Source organism: Cyprinus carpio, chromosome B4 (assembly GCF_018340385.1).
Source record: "Cyprinus carpio isolate SPL01 chromosome B4, ASM1834038v1, whole genome shotgun sequence".
Classification (NCBI taxonomy): Eukaryota; Metazoa; Chordata; class Actinopteri; order Cypriniformes; family Cyprinidae; genus Cyprinus; species Cyprinus carpio.
This window is the reverse complement of record NC_056600.1, coordinates 5611320-5633593: the sequence shown is the minus strand read 5'-3', so window position 1 is coordinate 5633593 and position 22274 is coordinate 5611320. Positions and strand designations below refer to the sequence as shown.

Here is a 22274-nt window from a genome sequence, read left to right as displayed (position 1 = left end):
AATTATACCTGTTATTCATCAAGGAGAACAAATTGCTCCAAGCAGGCAGGCAGGCAGCGAGGGTTACCTGTAGCTAACAAAAAGGCACAGGAGGCCCCTTGCGGAGCGCTGCGACTCGACTCTCTGCGTTCTTACCATTTGGTTTTTGTTATGGAATTAAAATTTCACACCAAATGGGTAGAAGGAAATGTGGTGGAATAGGAAACCTGTAATTAGCACTAATGAGCTTATTCTTGGGCTCTGTGATTGGAATAAAAATGCGAGACTTACCGATTCTTTTCCCATCTCGACTTTAATGGCCAGCAAAAGAAAGGTGTCACTTTGAACCAAGGCGCAGGCACAATGCACATCAGTAACTGATCAAATCTTCAAAGAAACCTCGCAGAAGTCTCAGTTGAATGAAAAGAAGTTAAAAATTCCCGCTTTGAAGCCAACAGAAAGCCCCCCTACTTCTCAAGCGGACCGTGAAAACTGGACGAACCCTGACGACCTGGATGATTAATGGCGTTAGGAGTATTTTTTACAATTTTTTTTTCATATTCGTACTCTTTAGGTCACTCTCTGATCAACACGCTAACGGCGCTTGTTGTCCATTTTATCAGTAGGGAAGTGTTGTTTCAGCCTAGGTCAAGGGACATTATCAGCGCAGCGCTGAGGTGGCACGGATAAATAAACTCATTAAAACAACAGGCCTCGTGATTAACAATGTGTAATTGCTTTGATAGAAACAAAAACAAACATCATTTATAGCATGGTGACAGAGGGAGAGTCAGAGGCCGAGAACAGTGGGGTGGCTTGTATACGCTAAATGCACATCTGGAAGGAACTGTTCAACCACTAAAATATGCAGGTATAATCAGTAGCAAATGTCTGCACTGGCATGTTTTAAGTTCATAAATATGTATCTCTCAAATAAAAGGAATTTTGTTTGCTCTAGGCCTGTGAGTTGTTAGGTACTGTAACTAATAACATACTTTAAAGTAAAAGGCCATCGCCCAGTGTCTGCTGCGAAGTGCAGACAGCAGGATGGAGCGTGCAGTCGCGCTGACTTACACATGAACAGCTGCAAAAGCACTTGTGATCAAAGTACTGAGCCATATGCAGCCAATCTGACCTGGTTGACATTTCACTAACAACCTAAAATATATGTCAAATTATCCAGTCTGTCGCAATACCCCAGATTTGCTTTTAAGGATGTGGGTGTTCATGTATATTGAAAGAGAGATCTTGGAAAAGAACAAGGAGTGGTGAAGACTGCTTTCTGAAAAGTCAACAAGATATCAAAAAAGAATTAACTTTCTTATTGCACATTTCTGGTCTTACCTTTCCAGGTTTATCAGTACAAATTATCCCATTTAACATTTGGCAGATACGTTTTTCCAAAGCATGCTTTTTTTTTTTCTTTTTTTTTTTGCATGGAAGTCATTCATTTTAGCAAATTCATGCATTCCCTGGGAATCGAACCCATGACCTTGGTGTTAGTAGTATAATGTGCTATTGCCTGAGCTATAGGACCCCCACTTCAATTAAAAAAATAAACAAATAAATAAATAAAAAATAAAATACATCTCACACGACACCACATTCTAAAAAAATTGGTGCCCAAAATAAGTTCAACTTTTAAAAACACATCTCTAGAGTAGACCATCCTTTGTTTTTCATTCCACTTTTTTTTTTGCATTCACCTTTTACTTTGGTTTACTCTGCCAACAAAAATAGTTCCAAACAAAGCCACAATGCAGCTCAATAAACAAAAAAATTGCAACTTGCAACACACAGTATGTGGTGTTTCATTTATGAATGAATCATGTTTTGAATTAATTGATTAACTAATTCAATGACTCCCTCATAAAAGGTTAATTTTTTTCGATGGATTGATTCAAATGACTCTCACATAAAGACAGCCACTTGTCAACACCAACTGGCATAACAATGTAACCTGTTAAAAGCATAGAACTACCTGGTTTGTAATTAATAATATTCATATACTGTAGTTGCATTTAAAGTGGAATATGACAAATTTTACCCACATACGAATTCAAACTTGTGTAGCTAGTAACATTTAACGTAATTGCTTAGAGCATGTTTCTGGCCTCATTTAGCAGCATGCCTTACATTTCCTATCAGTTTGTGGATTCCCTGGGAATCAAACCCATGACCTTACCATTGCTAGTGCAATATGCTACTATTTGAGCTATGGAAATGCTAATGCAAATGCCTCAAATGTGTTCTGATTCACACTAATATCTCTGTACATTATTATCATAATCTATAAGGAACTTGTTTATTGATGTGATAATATTGTCATTCTAATCTCAGTTGTTTATTGTGACTCACAGATGTGGACTTAAAATAAACATTAGTAGGAAACAAGGGTCACACTCAGGCAGGGGGTGGGCAGCATTTTTTTCCAGGCATACGTGACGTCCCATATTCACACTGTCCTGCAGTAAGCCACCTCACGCTGAGCATACATACCCCTGAGTCCTGTTAACCCACCCCCGGGTACCCGTGGATCAGTCGGGACACACACACACACACACACACACACACTCTGGCGAGAAGCCTCCATGCATTATTGAAATACGGGAGAGAACACTAGCATTTCCACCCACTCTGATTAATTTAATGCTCTCTCTAAGTCCAAGATTAGGCTCTGGCATAGGTCGTAATTAAATATTGAAAATACGAAAGTGCAGGAATATTCAATTCTTTTTAAAGAAATCAGAGTTTTAATTTACCTCATGCGGTGGCAGCCTCGGTCACCTGCAGAGAGAGAATCCACACCGCATCACCAGACGCATGAAGCCCGGCTTGGCAAGGCCGTGCCTTTAAATTGAGCCCCCCTTTCCAATTTATAGAGCGGGAGTCAAATATTTATCCAGTTGATGAGGCAAACCCAGCGTGCTGCACTGACAATAATTAAAATCCGGCCCAGACAAAGGTGAACACCTGATCATTTCTAATAGTTTGTATTCGTGTGGTCAGGCCTGGCGCAGTTGATTTTGGTAGCTGCCTACTAGAAGTGTGAAGAAGTCTGAAGTGTATTTAGACTACAGTAAACACAGCATGTTGGGCCCAACATTTGTCAGAGTGAATGTGTCCATGTGGTTTGCTGTTATTAAACTATTTAAATCACATCGTACAGGCTATTTAACAAACTCAAGTCAGCCACTTAAGAGCAGAGCTTTGGAGCAAATCTCAGTAAGAGGAGGATGGGTCTTTCATCTTATTGCTCTTTTAATTTCCTCTCCTCCTCTTCAGAATGTGAAGAACGTCTTTGACTTCAGTACAGCTGGTGTCCTAGACTGGTGCTGTACAGTCTGTGTCCCCAGAGAAAACCTAGATTTTATAGTAAATATAGTAAATATCTATCTATCTATCTATCTACTGCTATATACTATACAGTATATATAGGTTGTTACCTGAGGATCCTGCTATGTTTCTGTATGTGTGTGGTACTTACCCAAGACCTGCTGAGACCCTGCTCTCTTTGAAACAGAATCACAGTCCGACGCTTGTGTTTGCCACTCAAACCCTCTGAGAGAACAAAAAGAGAAATCGAGACACCACATTGCTCTTCAGTTTTCTTTATGGCCTAAATACTCAAAACACAAACTCAAAAAAAAAGTCACATTTGTATCTACATATACATAAATATAACAAATTAACATGTTAATAAAATATTTAAAGATACATGCCCAAATTCTTTAATTGAATTTATTATTTTGGATCTTGGTATATACATGTTTATTAATGTGATATGTCATCTAATAATTCTTTGTCCTGTCTTTGTATAAGTGAGTGTGCTTTCTCTTCTAATAAACATTTGAAACACCAGGCTGTATATGTGTCTTAAATATAATTCTGATTTTTTTTGGCGGCGTAGTTAAACATGTCCTTCTAAATGTCATGTCTAAGCCAGGGACAAGCTGCATCATGGCATGGCACGAGAGATGCGTGTTAAAACGAGGATTCCACAAATCACAGATCAAATTTGTCTAATTATGTAAATCATGAATTCTCCAAATGTCAGCATTAGGAAAGAGGATTAGGATTTGCCATGGTAAATGATAAATTACCTATCAAGCAGACGAATCAACAAAAATGCAGCTAATGTAACACATATTTGGCCAGTTTGAGAGAAGCAGGTATGTTATCAAATAAACAGTGAAATGGATTAAATTACAGTTTAATGGTGAAAAAGCAAATAAGCCAGTCAGTTTAAAGTGGTTCTTCTGTTAGCCTTTGAGAAACCTGTGAAATTTTTATCTAAGACCACAAAAGGTTCCCAGGAATAGATGCTGTACCTCTAAACAGACACTACACATGACCAAACAGCTGTTGAGATGTTATCAGATTGTGTGTGTGTGTGTGTGTGTGTGTGTGTGTGTGTGTGTGTGTGTGTGTGTGTGTGTGTGTGTGTGTGTGTGTGTGTGTGTGTGTGTGTGTGTGTGTGTGTGTGTGTGTGCTATCTGGCATTTATCTCCTGGTCATGGTGACAGCAGAATGTAAATTTGGCAAAGCACACTCCACAGATGGCAACGGCAGCCAAGAATCTGACCCATTTTTCCAGTTACTCTAAAAGACAGGTCACCCTGCAGCAGACACAGAGTGCTGGGCTTATGAGACCAGCATGTATGTTCATTGATTTCTTGTATTGATGTCCAGCCAACAACAAATAAAACACAAACTAATAACACAATCATGACTTTATTTACTAGCCTACATGATGACACCATACAAAATCCCACCCATCAGTCCATAAATAAAGAACATATTGTCCGACAGCTCTACATAAGCCTGTACTTTAGTGTTAATAAGAAATTCAGGCCTGTGTGATTGCACCTGGTCTGTCTGTTCTAAAATTCCTGAAATCCACTGTAGCATCATGAATAAAAAATCATGCCCTCTTGCCTGCAGGTCTGTGGTGTTACTCACCTCCACGCAAAAACACACCAGAATAAACTTGAGACAGAACAAAACATTCGATATTACACCCCATTTGCATATCATTAGCAGAGCAGGAATCACCACCCCCTATGGGTTACTGGCTTATAAATATATTTAAATATATAAATATCATGAATACATTCATTGATATTGCCCTCACATCCTCAAAAATGCATTGCTGCCATTGTATAGCTATTTCTCCTGGGAATTAAATGACATATTTGCAGACTCTCAGTCAGACATGTACACATTTACACACACAAAAAGCACTGAACGAGAAGTTGTTGGTGTGTTTTTCTACTTTTATCATCCTCATGCTGGAATCTGACTTAAACCACTCTTCTCCTTGTTCTGTTTTTGCGGTTCACAGGACAGAGCGATTACATCAGCGTCTTCAAGCCTGAAGACGTGAGCATGGCTCGGGGCGAACACCTGGCTGTGGTTACAGCGGTGGTTGAAGGGCAAAGCGTGTATGTGTGTGTAGCGGAGAGATACACAGCCACTCTGATCGGCTCCCTCACAACCTCAGAGAAGCCCTAAGAAACTCTTATCACATGCGATTAATATTACAACCCTTCAGTTATGAGACAAGAGGCCACCCAAGTTTCCCATAAGACCTCTATTTTAGTGCTGCTGGCCTGTGTCTCGCTGTTTCAAAGAGCGAGAGTGAAATGTGTCACCCTTCCTGTCTCAGACTCAACCGCTTGATGCGCAATATCCTGGAGATTTAATGTCTAGTCAACAAACAATTACGTTTTTAGCTTTTTTGTTAGTACATGATTCATCGTTGCACATTATTTTTGCAAAAAAAATTTAAAAAAAAAAAAACAAAAAATTAATGTTAAATTAATATTATGATTACATTTTTTTTTTTAATAAAAAAAAAGTGTTTTTTTTATATATTTTGTATTTTTTAAAAGAGTATTGTGTTTTTCTTCTCCTGTTATAAATTTTTTTTTTTATTTTGATATCTTTTTTTATATAGATATTTTACAAAAAACACTTTTCACAATCAGTCAGTTTCTGGTGAATAAAATCAGAACTTGTTTGGGGGGGTTTTTTTTTTTTTTGGTAAAAGAACTACTATTATTAGAAGAAGGTGGTGATGATGATATTATCATCTTATATGTTTTTTTGTCTGTATCTACAGTCTATATAACCTTTTATAACAATTTTTTGACATTAGTGCCGTGAAACAACTTTAGTTATATAATGCACCAAGTTGAAATGTAAGTACAGCCATTGTAATTACATAATTACTCATATTATTTCGTTTTTTCACAAAAAATCTACCTTAAGACCTGTAATATACAGGTCATATGGACTACTTTTCTGATGCTTATTTTTTGTTGTTGACATTTTTGGAGATTGAATGGCCACGGTCACTATATGCTTTCATGCAAAGAGCATTCTCACAATTCCACTGAAGAAAGTCATATAGAAGTAAATGACGGGTTTTCATTTTTAAGTGAACTTCTCCTTTAAGGACAGCTTATTAAGAACACTTTATTGTAAGTGACAAGTCTGTTGACCCCTGCGTGACCTTGCTATCTCAGCCTGTCATGTGACCATGATTCATCCAATCCTTCACCAGCTTTCATCATTACTTGTTGCTAGCACATTGCTGCCGTGCTCCACTTAGCCAATTAACAGTAAAATAAAACCAAACAGATTTGAGCTGATAAATCTTTAATGGTACGAGGGATTTTACACAAATGCACACTTGACAGTGCTAATTTAAAATAAATACTGAGCTTGATTAAAAATTCCCCCGGCTGATGGAAGATAAATGTTTAAATAATTTATCAGATTTAATTGACATGACTGTGATGTTGTAAACAGAAATGTTTTGATGTTCTTAATGTATTTCGACACCATGGCTTCTTGGGCCCCATCCAAGAGAGAAAGGCAGCAAAAACAGTGAGACGACCGCGAAAGTGGTAAAGGGACGTGTGTGTATGTATGCATGCAAATGTGTGCATGTGTGTGTAGCTGTCTGATTCATACACTAGCTATGCACTGTGTAAATGAACTTTTGCTCATCTGTATTTACACATTACAGAGTTTGAGTGTAAGCTGTACTGCCATTGGGCATTTTATAATGAGTAATTATGAGAAAAAAAGATAAAAGGATAGGGAGAAAGGGAACAAGGGAAGGAGGGTAAATCAGATGAAAAGAGACGAGAAGAGCATTGCAGTCCTGAAGCTCAAACAATAAAGCATGGTGCTAGCAACTTCAATGTTATTGGTTCGATTCTCAGGGAATGTGTGAACTAATGTATACTTTAAATGCAATACAGGTTGCTTTGGATAAAAGTGTCTTTTAAATGCATAAATGTAAAAAGAATAGTGTGGTGAGATTAGAGGAGAAACATATTGGCATAAAGTAAATCTCTTTGAATGTACATAACAACCCCGAGGTCATGGGTTTGATTCCCAGGAAATGTGTGAACTCATATAATTTATACAGTACTTTAAATGCAGAATAAGTTGCATTGGTTAAAAGCACCTGCTTAATTCATACAGTAAATAAAAGAATAGCGAGGTCAGAATGAGAGGAGAAACAGATGAGAATAAAGGAATTCTCTTTATGCACAATAACCTCTCATTCTCAAGATTCTGGGTCCAAGGTTTTGGGTTCGATTCCCAGGGTATGCGTGAACTGATAAAATATATACTGCAAAAATGAATGCAATATAAGTTGCTTTTGATAAAATACTACTTCTAATAATAATGAGGTGAGAATGAGAGGAGAAACAGATGAGCATAAAGGAATCTATTTGAACACAACTAAGAACACTAAAGTTGTAGGTTTGATTCCCAGTGAATGCATGAATTGATTAAATGTACATTTTAAATGCGATCATTTAATTTGGATAAAAGTGCCTACTAAATGTATAAATGTAAAAAAAGATGAGAGGAGAAACAGATGAGCATAAGGAAATAATTATTTAAATACAACTAGCAACCACAAGGTTATGGACTTGATTCCCAAAGAATGCATGAATTAATAAATTGTATGCAATAAATAAATGTAAGTTTCTTTGGATAAACATGTCTGCTAAATGCATGAATGTAAAAAAAAATAAATAAATAGTGAAGCAGGAATGAGAGGAGAAACAGATCAGCAAAAAGGAATTCAGCCTTACCCTGGAAAACTGACACTAAACAAACATGTAAATACAGCAAGACATTCAGTGTCAACATAAGCACATCTACTCTCCATCATCCAGCAGGGCAGGCCGCGGGGGAGGATGTGACATGAAACTTCCTGAGACGCTGATCTTAAACCCACGAGTGGCATGTCAACCAGCTCCCATCCCAGATAAGACTCATCAGAATGCCGGTAGAACGGCTTCAGAATGTCCGCCAAGCAAACATCTCATCTATAAACAAACACTCTCACTCACCACCCTAAATGAATACATCAAAATTTGATGGAGCGGCCATGTTGCAGATCCACGACCCACAGCTAGACACACCATGATACAATGTATACCAGCATACATGAATAGCAAACAAGAGGTTGCGAATGCCAGATGCTGTTGACTGAATTTTTAAAGATGTTTTTGGGATTTGACACAGGCACGACAGGGAAACACAAAGGCATACATGCTAATCCAAGCATTCTGACCCAGGAAACAGAGAAGATTTGAAAGGTGGAGTACACAATCTCAGTTTCAAAGGCATACAAATCACATCAAGTTTACTAAAAATGTAGCATTTTTCTTTCTCGTAACATGCAGCAACTGCACAAAAGAGCGTCTGCTTTGTGCTGACATTTCAACGCAAGATAGTTTATTGTGCCCTGTCGCCCTGCACATCAAAGGCAGACTTCGCCTTTAAATGAAGTCGCCCAAGTGGCGGAGCTTTTTATTAACTTCCAATCAATAAACATGCAGTCGGGGCGAGAGGTAATCAGGAAACACTGCCAAATAAGCTGACAATGAATCAAAGCCGCTGCTCGGAGGCAACAGCTAAATCCTAACAAGCAGTTTATTACCGGTAGCTGTTACTGACATTAGTCAAAACCAAGAAAGATAAAATAGAATAAGGAATGTGATGCTGGGAAAGCGCCCACGGGCTCCGTGTTCCTCGCATGCTTTTGATAACTGCACGCCTCCTCTTTGATATGATAACAAATATAAATTGTTTAAAAACATCAAATGTGTGGGAAGTCAGGGCCCACACTTCCATGGAACAGATGCAGCGGTGGACGAAAAACTCAAGGTGCTAAAAGTTTGTCTATTTGGGACGATTAGCTGCTTTTCTGCAAAAGTTCCCCTTTGTTTTTAACAGAACCTCATCAGCTGGTCTAGAATTGCTTTCTCAAACCAATCGGCATTTGCTAAATGCATAAATGTAAAAGATAGTGAGGTGAGAATGAAAGGAGAAACAGATGAACATAAAGAAATCCTCTTTAAACACTACTAGTAACCCCAAGGTTATGGGTTCAAATCCCAGGGAATGCGTGCACTAATAAACTCTAAACTTTAAATGCAATAATTTGCTTTGGATAAAAGTGCCTACTCAACGCATAAATATAGAAAAGATAAGGAAACAACAGATGAGCATAACGAAATTCTCTTTAAACATAACTAGCAACCAAGGCTATGGGTTCGATTCCCAGAGAACACTTGAACTAATGAACTGTAAACTTTAAAAGCTATCATTTGCATTGAATAAAAGTGCCTACTAAATGTAAAAAGACGAGAGGAGAAACAGATGAGAATAAAGGAATTCTCTTTAAACACAACTACATTTACATTTAGTCATTTAGAAGATGATTTTATCCAAAGTGACTTACAAATGAGGAAAATGGAAGCAATCAAAATCAACAAAAGAGCAATGATACGCAAGTGCTATAACAACTCTCAGTTAGCTTAACGTAGTAAACATAGCAAGTTTTTTTTTTTTATATACTAACAACTAGCAACCGAATTCGATTCCCAAGGAATGTTTAAACTAATAAACTTTGCAAATGCAATAATTTGCTTTGAATAAAAGCTCCTACTAAATGTAAAAAAGATGAGAGGAGAAACAGATGAGCATAATGGAATTCTCTAGTAGCAACCAAGCAACTAAGGTTATGGTAAATGTAAAAATGCATAAATGTAAAAATATGATAGGAGAAACAGATGAGTATGCACAACTAGCAACCCCAAGGTTATGGGTTCTATTCCCAGAGAACTAATTTAAAAAATTAAAAAAAAAGAGATGAAATTTGGAGCAGATGATTGCTAGGGTGTTCTGGCCACTTGCTTTAGCATTGCTAGTTGGCTTGTTATGGTTTTTGGAAATCGTTCAAATATCTAAGCCTCAGTATCAACAATAATAATAGTTATGCATGTCTTAGCAAACACCAATCATCAGCCATACACTGTAAAATTAAGAGTTGTTGAGTGCCCGGTTTTAGCAGATATAAGTTCTCTATACATTCTGGCAAAAGGTATGAGTATCTCGGCTGGTGTGTCAGACAGCATGAAGGCCTTGTAAAACTTACTCCAGGTTTAATCAGGTGAAGGGACAGCTTGAAATCAAGCCTGCTCTTGTTCAGGAGTTTGTTGTTTCAATCCCGGGCTAAACTGAAGCAGGAGTTATTAAAGCGCTGTACGGCGGATAGTGTGTGATCCATATGCCTCTGGTATACTAAGAAGATGCTACTGAGGAAAAAAAAAATCTCATCCAAATAATTTTCTTGCCCTACAGGCAGTTACATGCAAATAAGAGATCAAAAGCATGTTGGATGAAAAAAAAGGCAGATTGGTGTGAATATCATCAGGCAGTGGACTACATGCACTGGAGAAAAATGATGCTGATGTTCACTGACCAGGTACAGAGAGAGAGAGAAAGAGAGGGAGAGAGGGAGAGAGAGGCAGCATCTCTTCACATGAAACTACAGCTTCTTTGATCCGCACATACACGGACACCACTTTTCCTCGATGTAGGTTCAGCATCCCAAAGAAAAGATGTCAGACTTTTGAAAACACACTCACACTCATATATACGCTAACTTAACTATCTAAATGAGCACATATTAAAGACTTCTGTTGCTTTCATTTAAAGCTAATAGCTACTAAACAAGGCTGTAAAGGACAGAAGTACACTTCATTCAGCTGATTAAAATATAATAAAATACAAATAACTATCCAAAATAAGAACTTACACCCATAAAAATAGAATTCCTGCTCTTTATTACATTTAAATACTAAATAAATAGTAAATATATAAAAATAAATTTATATTAAATAAAATTTAATTCCTACAGGGACAATTTGTTAAAAAGCCTCTTCACAATATAAATATATATAAAACAATACATATTATCTGATCATGGTCAATATTTTTTTTATTAAAGAAAGAAAAAAAGGTTCAAGAATTTGTAATTCCACTCTCTTGTAGTGACTATTAAAACGTTAAAACTATAATCACTTATTTAAAAAATAAAAATAAATGTGGTGTTTAAACGGACTGGGGTCTATTATAATGTTGACAATAATAATAATATTAATAATAATAAGAAGAAGAAGTAGAAGAAGAAGAAGAAGAGGAAGAAATATTATTGATGAATGGTTTTTACAATGAGGTTTTGTTCTGTGCTGCATTTCCCAAAAGCATCGTAAGTTTAAGTACATTGTAGATGCATTGACACCAATGGAGCTATGATCAACTTAGGCTCATGATGCTTTTGGGAAACACAGCCCTGGATGTTATTAAAGAGAGCTTCTGACATATTTAGTGGTTTTAAGAGGACAATATTGTCTCTTAAGTATACCTAAAAATATGTTAAGTTAACACACTCTTTTTCTCTCACACACCTGCAAGAAAAATGCATGCATTCAGATTATTTATCATTTACAATAGACACATTTAAGGCAATTAAATCTGATCATACGTTTTGTAAATTTTAAATCACAGACATATTATTATTAGATTTTTTATTTCATGTATTATTATTATTTTTTTTTTCTGTTTAATATTAGGTCTTCAGCACATCTGATGAGAAGAAGAGAACTGGCCTCAAACACTGCATTGCTGTGACTATCAGTCCATGTTAATGGTCCATAAAACATGGGCTTGACCAGAGGTCACTGTAAATTCCATTACAGCATCTTTAAGGACTTTCTAATATTTGCATATTTAATATCTGTTAAATATTTACACATTTAAATAGCTAAATATATATTAAAACTACACCTGATAAAAATCGATTCAGCTCCAAAAATCATGTGATTAATTGTGCTCTAAGAGTGTTTTTAATTGAAAGATTTACGCATGTATAATTTAATAAGATGTACATTTGAAATCGTATTAATGTGATGTTCTAAGGCACAGGCAAAGCTAGTGTATGCATTCAGACCCCAAAAAGCGAGTTAATTTTACTGGAGAATAGATATTTGTGTTAATCTCTAAGGAGTCGTGCCATTTAAATCCTCCAGTCATGGCGTGTGAATGCCAGCTATCCAGAGCGGCGCGCGCGAGAGGCTTCATCCGGCTGGATTAGAGACACATCCAAACACACGGCTGCATTTTTAACACTGGTCAGCAGAAGCATTGAAAAAAAGAGAAAGGAAAGGCTTCTCCATTGAACATGAAGCTTTAATCCATCCCCTCATATCTTTTTCACCCTCTCTTTCTCTCTCGCCGCACCTTTCCGTGCCTCATTATTGCCAATCATTTGAATGCGAGTGCCCACTGTCACCTGCTCTGTAATCTGATTAGTTCATGCAAGAATTAGTATGTATATTTAATGCAGGATTTTTTTTCTTTATTTTTTTATCCCTCTCTTCTCAATCTTGATGAATGCAAGGGCGAGGAGCGCGGCTGCCAGCGTCATGCTAATAAATGACAGCTGATTTATGCATCTGTATTCTTTTATTTATAAAAAATAGCAAGCCGTCCGATATTCCGATATTAATAATACAAGTGGATCCACTTTGATTAGGCCAGCGCGGCGAGCTGTGCATATTCAGCATTACAATTAAATCTTCTGATGTGAAATAGGAATGACTACGCTAATGAAGCGAGCCAGCGAGCCTGAACCAAGACTGTCCAACATCATTATGGGATATCTTAGATGAAGAGTAATTACGCGCGGAACACTGAAATGTCATTAAAAATCTTCAGTAAGTGATTTAACCCACTATTCCTCGCTAATGCCAGACTGTTTTTTCTCCTATTTCCCCCTCCACCCCAGACCGAGGCCGAACAGAAAGTTCATCTTCAGAAGTTCTGGATGAAGGGGGAAATATATATGCAGGGACTTAAGAGAGTGATACAATCGAGTGTCCTAATTTACTTTTAATTCGGTGCGTCGGTAGGCTACTCTATACTGGTGGTATACCTAATTGAAATCATTCTTTAATAAATTCTGATGAATTGGCAATTAGGTCGAGGTCTGTTTCCCGAGGTCGGCCTGAAATTGATAGCACTGGTCCGTGAGCGATATTACTCAGGACTCTTTTCAATATCAAATCTTATATTTGGATATAGATATGTGTTTAATAGATGTTCGTGTATTTGATTAGACGCTTAATCCGATTTCTGAAGGTCTGAAATCCCCCTGGACCATAAAAATGTAAAATGTAATATTATTGAAACGACTGTGCAAAAACTTTTGACTTTAATATGAATATTAATAGCTATGTGTCTGATCAGTGTCAGCAAGTGTTTATGACTTTCATTTTTTTTTTCTGTACTTTACTTATTTTTTCCACACTTTTAATTATCATTGTGTGTGTTTTTGTGCTTTATAAATAAACTCTGCTTTCTTTTTTATGATACGTTTCTCTTAATTTCATCAATGCTTGTTGTTAACCCCTACATGAAATTACATTTCATCATTACATGAACGCCCATCATGCAAATAATTTTATCCTATTTATTTTTAGCCTGCACAATAATTCTCGCATTTGAATCCAAATGTTGGTCCGCATCTTTAAGTGGCTCAGTGATCTGTGATATCATGTGTCAGGGATTTTGTGGCGATGCAGAAAAGCAAATCAGTAATGGGGCCATCGTCAGCTGAGAGCAGGAGACGGGGTGAACACCAGCAACCCTGAGGAGGAGAGACAGATAGACAGAGAGGGAGCCGTCCAACCCAAACGTGCCTTGCAGCCATGCAATTATTTTCTGCAGTGTGTTCCAATATCAACTCGAGAGCAATGCAAATTATTTAAGACACACTTTTTTAGGAGCTGCAATTATAATAATGATGATCTCAATTAGCGTTGCCATTGCCTCGGACTATTTAGCAGGCGATTCTGCAGCCGCAGGCGAGTCCCCACTGGAGAGCAGAACACAATGTCAGTGCTGAGCGGAGAGGGACGCTTTTGGCCTCTGAATCTCTAAACCTAATTTTGATATGTATATATATATTTTTTTACAATAGCACATCATTTTTGACACTTTTTGCTAAGAGACAACTAAATTAGGCTGTTGTATATGCAGACTGTCATATTAAAGATGCAGTCGACTATCATACACAATCATTTAAATAGGCCTCTTAGTTTATAGAAACAAACATCATCACATATGGAGTAATGCACTGAATGTTAAAATACACGGTTGCGAAAATATAGCTGCAGGAATCACATTAAATTGTTAACATGACACTAATTTGATAAAATTACTTAGCTTAGCATGTCTGTTTAAGGTTAGATCATATTTATCAACTTAGTTTGACCATTTTAAGTCGGTTAACACTAACGTTGTGTGCAAAATGGGACTTTTACATTCACTTCCATGTTCATCCGCCTAGAAAAATAGTACTACTATAATAAACCTTTGATTTGTGCGTATAATGCTTAATATATGTGTGTTAACAAAACTGGGAGCTCACTTTTATGCTTTTAAACACCACAGAAAGTATCACTCCACAGACTTCCATTGCAAGTGCTTTACATTTTTAAATATAAAGGTTCCAAAAGAGGGTTTTCAGAGTAGAACCAATTCTAGTTCCCCAAACAAATTGTTTTTTTTTTTGTTTTTTTTTTGTAGTGTGAAGAACAGGATATGAAATAAGATCATTTAACACCCATGTGCATGTTTGTCTTAAAGGTACAGTGCAATTTATTTTTCAATGTTAAAAGAATAGTTCATCCAAAAATGAAAATGCGATGGAAATGTACTCACCCTCAGACCATTCCAGATGTAGATAAGATTATTTTCCTCATTGTAACAGATTTGGAGAAATTTAGTTTCTCTGCTAATTAATATATTTTGATGTACGTTAAACCCATAATAGTGTTTTTTTTTAATCAATAAGGGGTACATGCTATTTTTATTAGTAGACTACGGCATTAGTAAATGTGACACCTCTACCTAAAGAACAAAATGTATGCTGACCTATTTCAGCTCTCTCAGTTCATGTGGAAAAGGCTTGCACCACTATCCCATTCTTTTATTCATTGCTCTGTAAATAACTCCACTTTATGAAAAGCAGCGAATGTGACTCACGGATACCTCTAACCACAAGCCATTATTATTTCATGGCCTTTGAAAGAGGGGTCTGTAATGTGGCTCACACTTTAATGTCTGCGCGCGCTCTGATGTTGTGTGGTACACAGCGGCCCTTGTTGCACGTCGTATACCATCCCTCACTTGAATTCACAAACACTTCCAAGTGCATAAAAAGCACGGAAGAATAGTGTCCTGAGAGGTAGAGTGCTGCGGAAACTGCTGGAGTAACTGCAGCAAACTGGCAAGGGGGGCGTTTGATTGGGCAAAACCTAAAGAATCTGAATTCTTCTCAGTGACCAGTGGAGGACCTGCTAAAAGACGGATTCTCAGGGGCCTGTTAGCTCGGTCTTTGTGGTTATTGGTGAAAACGTAAAGATTGTGGTGTCACACTAGGGACTTGGGTTCAATCACGGCCTGCCCATGCACCTGCTCGTGACTTTGACAAGTTTGCTTTTACTATTTTATGCACCTTTTACCATTTTCTTGCAAATTCGTGGTCAACGCATTTCAATTTCAAAGGCAGAAATGAGGTTAAATCACATCTGTCTGCGCTGACCCTGAGTAAAACGTGCCGTTTCCTTGGGAAAAGGGTTCATTTGTTTGATCAGAGTAAAACCAGGATAAGAAATAAGATCATTTAACACCCACATGCATATTTGTCTTAAAGGTACAGCACTTTTTTTTTTTCAGTTTTAAAGGAACAGTTCATCCAACAATGAAAATTTGATGAAAATTTACTCAGGCCATCCAAGATGTAGATGAGTTTTTTTTTTTTTTTTTTTTTTTTTTTAAATGATTTTTTGGATTTTTTGGATTGGATCACTTGCTCACCAACAAATTCTCTGCAGTGAATGGGTACCGTCAGAATGAGTGTGAATGAGTGTGATCAAAAAGCTTATAAGTAATTCACAGTAATTCTCAAATTGTTTAATTTCCTTCTTTTAATGTGTTGTAATGTTGACCTAAGCTTTTGGATTGTTTTAGATTGTTTTAATTTTTTACAGTTTTTTTAAAATTGCTTTCTCCAGTTAAAATCAAGCACCTTTTACAAGTGTAAACAGTCTGAAACAGTTCTAAATCAATAAGTTGGTGGATTTTGATATAAGTGGATGGACTTTTTCACTGGAGGAATTGTTTTAACGGATTATGGAGTCATTGGTTTTTTTGCCAGAAGTGATGGTTTAAAGTTAAAACCAGTGTTGCCAAGTCTGCGGTTTTCCTGCGGAATTGGGCTACTTTAACACTGTTGCCACGGGTTGTTTTTAATGTCCGCGGGTTTAAGCGACCCCAGTAACGTGATATTTATTCCCTAAAATGTGAATTTAACCAGTTGAGCCAATAAAAGCCAATAAAACTTGATGTTTCCCTGCAGAATTAGATTTTTACCTAGGGAACCCCCTCAAAACGTGATTGGGCCAGTTCTGAGTAGCAACTGGGCGGGTTTTGTAGTAAAATGCTGTCATTGTTTTTAATGTGTTTTTGTTGTGTGTGGAGTTTTTCTTTTCAAGAGATTTTTTTTTGTGGTGTGGTTTTGTTTTTGTTATGCTTTTATCAGATGTTTGGACTCTCATTTTGACAGCACCCTGCAGAGAATCCATTGGTGAGCAAGTGATATTATGTAATGCTAAATATCTCCAAATCTGTTACTATGAAGAAACAAATTCATGTAGGCCTACATCTTGGATGGCCTGAGGGTGAGCAGCCATTTTTAGCAAATTTTCTCTTTTGGGTGAACTACTGCTTTAAGATTCCTTTCTCGTACACTAACTGCACAGACCATTTGAAGTATGTCATCTGTAGGTTTAAACGTCGATCTTTATGTTTTAAGGGTCTGAAATTTTGGCTCAACCAATAGCGTGAGTTTGGGGCGGGACTATTGGTCGATTTCATTATTAATTATTATTATTAGAAATCCTAATTGGTTACATAGTCACTAACAAAGGACTTATCGACTCGGCTAGCGTGCTATGCAGATGCACAGACGCTATGCATTATTTCTGGGAAATAAACCGCTCCCTCACGCCGTGCTTTCAGCGTTAAAGTAAACACGCTGCAACTCAACAGGGGGCCAAAATCATAGCAAATACGCATTGAGATGTGCTGTTTCCCCCTCAGAGGACCCGACTGCATCCAAAATAGCCTTTTCAAGCAAGTTGTGCCGGGCCACGCTCTCCTCAGATCAAAGCCGAGGACAGAGAACAAGGGCCGCGTCCATTACGCGCACCTCTGGCTGCATGGGCGGCTCCTCTCCCCTCGTCTAAACAACACTCGAGGTGCCGAGAGCCAGAACAAAGCCGTGTAAGTCGGCTATTAAAGTTTTATTGTTTTTTTTTTCCCGCCTCTCTTTTCCGAGCAGTTTTTGAGTTCCTGCGACGAATTCCTCCACGTTGCATAAAAGCATAATGCAGCCCCATTTCCACAGACTGCGTCTTTGTAGAATAAAAGATATATGTGTACAAAAAAGTAAGAACTCCCTGATGTTGGAGGTAGACAGTTGCTTTTCAAATCCTAGTTTTGGTCCTTTATTTTATTCAGCAGTGAAAAGCCATGAATACAGAAAATAATGACGGCCGTTACAGTTCTCAATCGTGACCTCTACTCTCGCAGAAATCCGTAACATATGGACACAGTACACGGTAATGAAAAGTATCAAAAAGGAGTCTCGATTCGAAGGAAACGAATCCAAACGAAAAGTCAAAAACAACCAAAAGGTATTCACCAATTACATAAACATGTTTTTTTTTTTTGCTACAGTCTCAATTTACTGTATACATAGGGGATCATATTCCCGGAGAATGATAGTTATTAGAAAGGATACATGACTCAACTGCCAGACGTAATGCTTCAGAACGTATGCACAGAGGTACAAGCAATAAATACACACATTAGGAAAAGCCTTACAGCTACGCAACGCAGATGCAGGAAAAGCAGGTTTGCTATTCTTAGCAAGCAATGAGAGAACAGTAAAAATTCATGAAATTCAGGAGAAAAAAACACTGATCTTTTTAGCTTAGAAAAAAAAATGTCTGGTAAATTCATGGGTCCACCAACATTTTTTTTGTATCTTTTTACATAATATGCACAATTATCAAAATTACAGACAAAATCATCCCAGAAAAAAACCCAGACAATCCTAAAATCTATTGGAGGAGATTGCCGATCTGGAGGTTCTTCTGGTATTATGTGCAAGCAACTATTTTAGACATTTTTTTAAATGTTTTTTACAAAACCCATGCAAACTCTACAGGTAATATGCATTCTGTGGCTGAGAGTTTCTTTTGTCGATCATCATCCTCCCGGAAACAGTATAGCTAAGGAATGCACACTTTATGCACTTAGTCCATCAACATCATCATCATCATCATCATCCTGACGTTTTATTATACGTGTTTATTAATTCTTATTTCCAGTCCACCAAATGAATTTAGACATGCATTTTTTTAATAACACAATATCCCCTTACAGGTATTTTTACATATTCATTCTACAAATGTTCTGAGGACAAACTAGTTCAATGCAAACCTTCCACATCTGCCTTTGGGAATGTAAACTGGTGCTTTTGGCGACATCCTGCGTGAATCGGGCGGAAAAATGTGTCGGTGGTGTTCTAACGATCGCGTTGTGAAGAGGTAGAAGCCTTTTTTGGATAAGTGGGAGAACCCTTTTTGTATCTTCTTATTCAAAGACGCTGCGTCCTTATATTTGGTGCCATAAAATTATTATGAATGTCATCTTCAAGTCAATTTGCTGACTCTAGCAAAGGATAAGGGATACGCTTTGTTCCTGGATCCAGCTTCGCTGTCTTATTAGTGTGTGTGTGTTTGTGTGAGAGAGAGAGAGAGAGTGTGTGTTGGTGTGCTAGAACTAGCAGCCAACCCTTCGGTTTGGCACGAAACAGGAACAACTGCACAGTATGTTTAACACACACAGAGAGACAAACTTTGACATTATTGGTTACAACACAAAGCAGTTATCCGTTTCAAATGGGTTTTCTGCATTAGAGAACAATCAAAGAAAGAGAGAGAGAAGAAAAGGAAACAGGCTTTGCGTTATTTTCATCTCCATCCGCTGTATAAGAAGAGGCAGAAGTCTGTATAACTTTGGTTTGACTGAAAACAGAAGCAAACTTTAAAGCAACAACCGCTTTTCCTTGATGACATCAGCAACGTTCAAATCAAAGTGTTTCACCTCAAATAACCGGTTGCTACTTATACACCATACATGGTCTAACCACAAACCTTCCCATGATCCAACACAAGCTGTGTCTATATAGCCATGAATTATACAATGAGTCTGAATCAATGGAGCAAAGCAAACGTCAGCTGGAAAAGGATTCGTCCTCTTCCTGTCATGGCTTTGTTGTTTGCTTTTACAATATAACCAAGCCACATCATTTCATATCGACTTGAAATCATGACTTTTTTGGCTTCACTAGATATCTTAAAGTTTGGTTACTATATTTTCGGTTTCGGCTCTGAAGAAACTGACGGATATAAGACATGACACGTTGGACAGTCACAATGAACAGTACATTTCACTAGTAAAAACGATGACAAGATGGCTTACGCAAATCATAATAATAATAAAAAAGAAGGAATAAAAAAGTAACGTTTTCTGCACTTCCACAAATGGTTGTTTTGGTCATGATCCATTTATAGCTGCTCTCTCGCTCTACCTCCGGGATGGTCGCTGAAGCGAGGTCTTCCCGTTTTATTTGGGGTCGACCGACATCACGAGGCCAGAGCGAGTGCTCCGTCTGTCGATCAAATTACGTCAAAATCATTTTCTCTTTGTACAGGGCTAAAGGAGACGATCCCAGAGGTTATTCGAAGGTAGTTAGTGGAACAAAATCTTCTCTTTGTACTAGTTAAAGTCACAGAAGACTGACCAAAGAGGCTGGCGGCTTCTGTCTAAGCTATTGGCCGTTGATAGTGTTGGCTTTGGTTTCTAGCTGTTGCCTGTGACTCTTTGCAGGTAGACAAAGCTTTAGAACATGGAGGTAAAGAGACTAGAAGAATATGCAGAAACGCATCTTTTTCTTTCGTGTTTTTCCTCTCAGCGTGGTGCTAGCAGCACATTTCACGTTTTCAGCAGAAACGGAGCTAGTGAGACTCGAGACCTACTTCGTGTACTTTTTTTTTGGATGGCTGCAACAGTCTTGATACCTTGGTTGTGTTACTGATGTGATTTTAAGAAATGCCATTTACAGTTGGTGGTGCCGTAAACATGACTCGAAATGAATGTAAGCTACGTCACGGGAAGAACGAAACGACAATGATGGGGGGAGGGGCAAAAACAAATTAACAACAACAACGAAAAACAGCTTTTTTTCCCTTTTTAAAATTTTGTCGACATACAGGCAGTTACACTAATTTTTGATACTACTCGTGTGCAAAAAATAACAGAGCAACAACTTGAATTGAACCAGCAATTGCATCTAACACTGACGACTACTGTGGCTTGGATATTCACAAACTTAAAACTTCTTTTTTTGGCAGTATATGTGGCCGTTGGCTTTCTACAAAAAAAGGACTTGCTCCCGTTTCACTTCTGTCTTTTTTCGGTCCGTGAGCCTCGTGTTTGTTGTGTGAGGTGGCCGAGCTGATTCAAATGAAATCTTGTCCTTTTGTTCTTCCTTTTATGTTTGTTTTTAAACAGCAGACGTCTCATGTCTGTCCATCTGTGGTCCCTAAAGATCTGCGCTATGGATTTTCTTCGGGCCAGTCTCCAGATGCATGCTAAATAAATACTCCCGCCTGCTGCTTCCAGTCTTTTTGCGTTCGCGGTGGTTGTGGATTAGTTGAGGGGCGGGGCCTGAAAGTGGCAGAGCCCTGGCGGAGGGGTGGGGCAAAATAGTCATTCCAGATCCTCCGATAGGTTGCCCTCCTCAAGCTCCCGGTCATCATCCAGCTCAGGACTGTGATTGGCTGTGGTCACCAGTGACATCGGACAGTCCTCGTCGTCCATGTTTAGTGGCTCCTCCTTGACGTGAATTGGAGGCCTGTACAAGCAAAAAAAATTATCCAAAATTTAGAGGAAGGTCTGGTCAAACACGTAAAAGATTACACTAATACTGCATTTATTTAATGAAAAAATACAGTACAATAATATTAAATATTATTACAACATAAAATAACTGTTCCTATTTTTAAAATATTTAAGTGTAATTTATTCCAGTGATCAAAGTTGAATTTTTAGCATCATTATTGCAGCCATGTGTCACATGATCCTTCAGAAATCATTCTAATTTGCTGATTTGGTGCTCAAGACACATTACTTATTATCAATGCTGAAAACAGCTGTGCTGCTTAATATTTCTGTAGAAACTGTGATACATTTTTTTTTGATGAATAGAAAGTTCAAAAGAACAGCATTTAGTTGAAATATACATTTTTTGTAACATAAAAGTCTTTACTGTCACTTTTGATATATTTAATACGTATTTTCATAATAAAAGTATTAATTTCTTTCAAAATCTTACTGCCCCTGAACGTCTGCATGGTAGTAATAATAATAATAAAAGTCTTAATAATAACAACAAACAAATAAATAAATGGGATATTCAGGACCTAATAAAACAATAAAAGGAGGTTTATTTTGCAATAATGACCATCTTATTCCACTTTTTACTTATTAAATAAATGAATGGACATCAAATATGATTGAAGTTCAAATTATATTGTTAAATGAGAAGAAAGAGACACAAAACTAGTACAGCTATACAGAAATGGGGTTGCCAGTATATAGTTTCCCCAGCATTACACAAAAAAAACATTTGAAAGCAAAAATGCAGCTACTGACCAATCAGAATCAAGTATCACAGTAAGCTGTCAAAAAAAGTACCTATTGGCTTCGTAGGC

General features: G+C 37.5%; 1 protein-coding gene across 1 annotated transcript in view; it reads right to left on the bottom strand.

The window, feature by feature from the left end:
* Nucleotides 1-19223: 19223 nt before the first annotated feature.
* LOC109064006 (forkhead box protein P2-like) overlaps nt 19224-22274 on the bottom strand; it is a 73839-nt gene continuing 70788 nt past the window's right edge. The window contains exon 17 of the mRNA XM_042722700.1: nt 19224-21415. Coding sequence (XP_042578634.1) covers nt 21271-21415 — 145 coding nt within the window. The 3' untranslated portion in view covers nt 19224-21270. The remainder of the gene's footprint in view (nt 21416-22274) is intronic.